Source organism: Galeopterus variegatus, unplaced genomic scaffold, assembly GCF_000696425.1.
Source record: "Galeopterus variegatus unplaced genomic scaffold, G_variegatus-3.0.2 Scaffold1226, whole genome shotgun sequence".
Taxonomy (NCBI): domain Eukaryota; kingdom Metazoa; phylum Chordata; class Mammalia; order Dermoptera; family Cynocephalidae; genus Galeopterus; species Galeopterus variegatus.
In genome coordinates, this window is record NW_007727337.1 from 226512 (window position 1) to 233531 (window position 7020).

Below are 7020 nucleotides of genomic sequence, written 5' to 3' on the forward strand. Positions count from 1 at the left end.
CTTAAACGTTTTGAAGAAAACTATACCACTATGCAACTGATCTCGCTTTATTTCGTGACTATGAATCTTGAAAGGGACCTGATGCTTCCAACGATCCCACCACATGCTCCGGGGTGGTACGCTGGCTTTCCACTCTCCAACATAATTCTTTCACATCCTCGCTGTATACCTATCAATACCTAACCCCTTCTCAGCTGGTAACCTCACCTTATATTTTACCGAGAAAATTAATGCAGTCAAATGGAAACCCCTCATTTTGCCATTATGTGTTATTAATCCAGGAGCGTGTACATCCATGTTCTCTTCCTTGTCCCCTGTTTTAATAGACATGTCCCTAGCTCCTATAAAAGAACAATAATTCCATTTCTGATATCAATTCTGGCCCTGTGGCCACAAAGGATTTTGCTTTCTAATTATGCTTTCTCTGTCTTGTATTAATTTCTTCCTCTGTGCTGTATTGTTCCATCATGTGCAAATGTACTTCAACTTAAAAACAAATCAAAACAATAAACACTCTTTGGCCCTTAGATCTACTTAGTTAGTGCCCTACTGGCAACTAAGCTTCAAAGAGTTTTCTACTTTCACTGTCTCCAGCCCCTCGCTCCCATCTTCTTCTCCACCTACACTACCAAGTGTTCCCCTCATTGTCCCGACCACCCACCCCAATGCCTTCCGTACTGCCAGATCCAGTGGGTCCCTGTCCTATCTCACTCTACTTCTCCACAGTCTTCCTCTGTGTTACTACTCTCTCCTTCTTTAAACACTCTCTTCTCCTAGATTACTTGACTCTGTGCTCTCTCTTACTTTTTCTCCTACCCTGCCTAATCGTCTTTGCTGGCTCCTTCTCTTTTCCAGACATCTCAGATTTAAGACATGCAAAACCAAGCTCAATTTCCCTCTCCAAAATGTTCTTCCTTCAGTCTTCTCCACCTTAACAAATTGCTTAAGCCAAAAACCTAAGTCATCCTCGATTGCTTTTTTCCCCCATCATATCCAATCCATGCAAGTCCTGTTGACTTGGCATTTCAGTCACCTCCTTTGGCCCTGCCTTCAAGCCAGTATCACCTCCGGCCCGAACCACTGTGGAATTCTTTTAATTGAACTTCTGGTTTCTGTTCTCATTTGATACAGCCTGTACTGCCCATGGCAGCCAAAGTGATGTTTTCTAAAGATTGAATAAGATTGTGTCATTGCTCTAAATACTTTAACAGCTTCCCACAGCAAGTGGGAGGAAATCCAAGCTCCTTACTGTGCTCTCTAGCAAGCCAGACAACCTTCAGGCCCCATCTTCTCTCTGATGTTTTCTGATCACTCTCATTAAGCAGCAGCCACACTGGTCTTCAAAGCCCACTCCTACCTCCAGGACATGCCATCCCCTCTGTGCAGTGCCTTCCCAGATCTTTGCAGAGCTGCCCTCTTCTCTTTCATTTCTTGGTACAACTGTTACCTCCTAGGCGATATAATCTGTAACATCTAAAGTGGCTTCTGCCCTATTCCCAGTAACTCCTTATCACATTCCTCTTACTTTCCTCATAGTATTAAGCACCACCTAAAATTCTCTTGGTAATTTACTCTTTTTTGTCACTCGAAAACTTATTTTGAAATAATTTTAGATTTTCAGAAGAGTGGCAAAGATACCCTTGGTAATTTACTTTTTAATAATCATCTTGCCCATGTCCCACGAGAGCAGAAGTTCTGCTTATTTCGTCTGCTGAAAATAGCACCCTCACCCAGAACACAGCACGTGACACCTACCAGACGTTTCTCTCCAAGTTTATACTTAAGAACCTGCACACCCACTGCATGCTGAAAAATTTTAATTGGAGAAAAATACATCATGTTGAAACCTCATTCTGTATCATGCTTTTTATATGGCCAATATGTATTCACATAGTTATGATCCAACACTCAGTTGTTTGGGTACTCTATAATTTGCTAATTAACGCTTATTAAGAAGCTGAAAAAATCACTTCCAGCTTTGGATTTCTATGACTTCTAAATATTAAAAAAATTCAGGTGATCATTTTGATCATTTTACTATAGTATTGTCTTGACTTAACAAAGTCAACACAGTTGCACTATGTTGAAGTGTTTAATCGGCATCTCAGTACACATAACAGAAACAACCAAGGACAAATTCACAAAGTGGAAGACTCTCTTTCCCCAGAACCACAACTGTAATCTACAACCACAGCCGAGGAGGCATTAAGTGCTGGCTTATACCAGCAGATGGTCTGCACAGCACTAACAAATGCGGCAGAAGTCACGTTCATCGGGGCCGGCCCTGTGGCTCACTCAGGAGAGTGCAGTGCTGATAACACCAAGGCCAAGGGTTCAGATCCCACATAGGGATGGCCGGTTAGCTCACTGGGTGAGCATGGTGCTGACAACACCAAGTCAAGGGTTAAGATCCCCTTACCGGTCATCTTTTTTTAAAAAAAAAAAAGAAGTCACGTTCATCTGCCCAGCACCCATCCTTTCTCCTCTGGAAGGACAACCCTCTTTTGAGTGACAGCCCATTTCGTGAGGCTCCAGCCCTTCTTTCCCTCCTCTGGGTTAGGCACATGACCTGAGAAGAGCTGTCCATGGTCTTGCGTGAGACTTGATTAACCTCACTTGAGCGCCTGACTCCTGTTATGGCTAAAACCTGCTCCTGACCCACGTGCTTTTCACACCCATGAGCCAAAAAGTGCTTTCTTTGTTTTACACCCATGAGCCAAAAAGTGCTTTGTTTTGTTGTTTTCTGTTAATCTACTTTTTTTTTTTTTTTTGTGGTTGGCCGGTGCAGGGATCCAACTGTGGACCTTAGTGTTATGAGCACCACACTCTAACCAGCTGAGCTGACTGACCAGCCTATTTTCTCCTTATCTAAAATAGATTTCTGTTACTTGCGAGAGAAAAGATCCATGAGTTATTGACATTTCTTCCCTTGCGTATTAAAAAAGACAAATTTAGCTTTGTTTCTGCTGTTGTAACTATTGCTAACAACTTTGATAGAAGTAATAAAAGCTAACAAGTATTGAACATTTACTCTATGGCACATACTGTCCTACATAGCTCATATTGAGAATTGAAATGTAATTTCTTGACCCTGTGTTAAATGAAACTGGGACAAAACATACTTTCTTGTCCCATGTCAAGCAATATTGGCTGTGGGCATACTCTCCTGTCCCTGTGTTAAATAATACTGAGAACTAGCAAAGATAATCACTTGCCCCAAGATATATTTAATCCTGAAAGAAAAACTGTACAATAAAATAGTTTACTTATCGGGGCCGGCCTGTGGCTCACTCGGGAGAGTGCGGTGCTGATAACACCAAGGCCACGGGTTCGGATCCCATATAGGGATGGCCGGTTTGCTCACTGGGTGAGCGTGGTGCTGACAACACCAAGTCAAGAGTTAAGATCCCCTTACCGGTCATCTTTAAAAAAAAAAAAAAAAAAGTTTACTTATCAAAACTAGTGGCTTTCTCATCAGGATTCACTTCTAGGCCCTCCCCTCATCCGTGCCCACCAACCCAAAGATATCATTAATTTTGCACAATCCCAACCAGTTCCCCACCTTGAAAGATCTGCCACAAAACAACTCAGCCAAGGCCTTAAAACCCTATAAACATCCTCCCCCAACTTCCCCTTTTGAGACACTATGATGATGCTGTCCAGTTTCTCCCTAAACTGCAGTAGGTTTAATGACCTCAGATTTGCCTGATTAACAGATTTGTCTGGTGCAAATGACAAGCTACACTCTCACATTTAATTCAGATTCCTCAAAAATCTCTTGCTGGCTGGTCTGATGAGTTTTCTTTAAGAAGCTTTTGACCATTCTCCCAGGAAGTTATGACTGACAATGAAGCTGAGTGTACCCAGCCCATGTAACCTCCTCTATTAAATCTTCACATCCCAGGTGATGAGCTGGGATCACTGAAAGGTAAGGGTGTGAAATGAAATAATACACAACATACCACGGCTGACAACAGTTTTCTGATTTACTTCTTTCCACATTTCCACAAAGAGAAAAACACATTCTCATTGTCTTAATCCCACACAGATTTCAGAGTTCTATCACCAAGCCCATGTAAATTATCTTGGAAAGTTACTTTTTGGACCCCCGTCTAGGCCCAGTAAAGGTTTAACATGGTAGCATACGTCACTTGGGATACTACCAGGGAAGGCCTGTTTATTATACTACTACTTATGTTGTAAGAAGTAAAAACAGTTAAAATCAACCTAAGAATGTAGTTTGCTTTTTCATACGCTTAAACTTTTTTTTTTATTTCCAATAACCGCCCCACCCCCAGCCCCAGGATATAACTGAGGTATAACTTTATTGAGGTATAGCTGACCAATAAAAATAGTATATATTTAAGGTTACAATCTGATGTTTTAATATATGTATACACTGAAATAATCATCACAATCAAATTAACATATCCATCACCTATACACTCTCTTCCTTTTTTTTCTTTTTTTGTGGTGAGAACACTTAAGGTCTTTTTGAAGGAAAAACTAGAACCACCAGCTGACAGTGCGCATCATTTTCTGCCCCTCCTATACTTACCGTACAAATCTTCCTCAGCATCAGATTCTTCTAGAGAGACCTGAGGCTGGGCCTTTACTTCCAGGTTTCTGCTTAGCCAGCTGGTTTGTTCCAAGGAAGAGCCAGCAATGTTTCCCACAGCTTCTAGGACTTTTTGAGTGATTTCCTGAGGACAATCAGAAGAAAGAGGAAAGGAAGTTAGTTAAGAAAAATAATTTTGAGTGCCTAAAACAGCACTGCGCAGCAGGCCACTACTGTGAGACACAGGAGGGCACTTCCAAAAGTCTGTGGAAAAACAGAATTAAAAGATAATATGAGTCTTTCCATGAACTTTTTGAAGCATCCTCATATATGTAATATTAAGTTTTCTAGGAGCCACATTAAAAGGTAAAAAGAAACAGGTAAAATTAATTAATGATGTTCTATTTAACCCAACATATCCAAAATATTGTCAACATGTAATCAATATAAAAATCATTGAGATTTTGCATTCTTTTTTGTGTGTGCGTGCTTAAAGTCTTTGAAATCTGATATGCATTTTACATTTAAGCACCTTCACTTCTGACTAGCCACATTTCAGGTGCTCAGTGGCCACATTTGGCTAACGTCAAGTGTACTGGCCAACATGGATAAAATATACAGAAATAAGTCATGGCAGTACTCTGATAATAAAGCTGCACATTGTATTTGACAGATGGGTTTTCTGGTTTCTCTAAGACCATGGGTTCTTGCTAGAAATGCACCTTTCAATAACAGAACAGGAAATAAAGTTAAATAAATTAAATTGACTAGGTGGGGGTGAAGTGAGGAGTATGTATAATCACTAAAGAATTTGGTCAGTATCTGGATAAAGGGATACAAACTCCTAGCAGGTTTCTCAGCTGGTATAATTATAAGAGTAGCTGTCATCACCAGCTAAGAGTAGCTAAAATTCTTGACATCTGAGACTTTAACAATCCTGACCTCAACTACTGCACAAGGTCCATAAGCTCAGCAGTTGTGTTTAGGCATGTAGCAAGAACATACCTGCCTGTCAGGTAGGAAGCAGGGTGTGCCTGAGGGAACCAGCTAGCTGGTAAACCCAGGCAGGGGTGAAGGACAGAAGAAAGATCAGGAAAAGTGGTTGGGAGCTTTGTGGAGTTACCCTAAGGACTGAAAGCACTCAGTGGATGGGTGTGATATTGTGAAATACATATTTGGTCTTCCTGTTTCCTGGCACACAACTCCTAAAATCCTCGGACACTCCAAAGTGATGAGTTTTTTTTTTTACATGCTAATGAATTGAGTGGTGGCTGGGGGTCCCTAGAGAGTTTCTGGATGGGGACTGGTCAGGAAAAGACCAAAGCAGGATTAGAGGGCTGGGACTTTCAGCCCCATCCCCCAACCTACAGGGAAGGGAGAGGGGTTGAAGGTTAAGTCCAACAATTTTATCCTGCTTACTTTACGAAGCTTCCATAAAAACCCGAAAGGACTGGGTTTGGAGAGCTTCTGAATGCTGAACACAGGAAGGTTCCTGGAGGGCGGCTCCAGGGCAGGCACAGAAGCTCCGTACCCTCCCCCATACCTCACTCTGTGCATCTCCTCATCTATATCTTTTGTAATATCCTTTATTTATTTATTTATTGTTTTTTAAAAAGATGACCGGGTAAGGGGATCTTAACCCTTGACTTGGTGTTGTCAGCACCACGCTCTCCCAAGTGAACTAACTGGCCATCCCTATATGGGATCCGAACCCGTGGCTTTGGTGTTATCAGCACCAAACCCTCCCAAGTGAGCCACAGGCTGGCCCTTGTAATATCCTTTATAATAAATGGGTAAATGTTAGTATTTCTCTGAGTTCTGTGAGCAAATTTACTGAACCCCAGGAGGAGGTCATGGGAACCCCACTTTATAGCCAGTTGGTCAGAAGTAAAACCATGTGGGGCTTGTGACTGGCTTTGGAAGTGTGCGGCAGTCTTGTGAGACAGACCTCAACCTGTGGGATCTGACACTATCTGCAGGTAGTGTCAGGATTGAATTGGATTAGCAGACACCCAGCTGTTGGCTGCAGAACTGCTTGCTTGGTTGCTGGTGGGGAGAAATCCCCATACGTTTTGGCTACCAGAAGTCACAGAAGTCTTCTGTGTTATGAGAATATAGTAGGAAAAACATACTTCAGTTTTTTTCTACATCCTCAATGGGGGAAGAAGTACAGGGCTGACTCAACAGTAGGAAGGTGTTAGTGTTGGGGAGGCTGTGGTGTCATGGGGTGGAAACACATGTCCCCCTGCCCCCACAATCAAAAGGAGCAGGGAAGTGGTGCACTGGGGCAACAACTGAGGTAATGCCTTGGCCAAAGCTCTGCCAAGACAGATTAAAGAGGCCACAATAGGCCTCTTTTATGGTAACAAGCCATAAAAGGAGGGAGGGAGGGCATGCAAGGTTAACTTAGGCAGGTGCGGCCCAAGTGCGGGCGGGGGGGGGGGGGGGGGGGGGGGGGGGGG

The 7020-nt window shown here is 42.6% G+C and overlaps 1 protein-coding gene across 1 annotated transcript in view; it reads right to left on the reverse strand.

Annotated features, from left to right (window-relative positions):
• DOPEY2 (dopey family member 2) overlaps positions 1–7020 on the reverse strand; it is a 114516-nt gene that overhangs the window by 17434 nt on the left and 90062 nt on the right. Inside the window, exon 26 of the mRNA XM_008575721.1 lies at positions 4559–4703. Within this exon, the coding sequence (XP_008573943.1) occupies positions 4559–4703 (145 nt within the window). The remainder of the gene's footprint in view (positions 1–4558; positions 4704–7020) is intronic.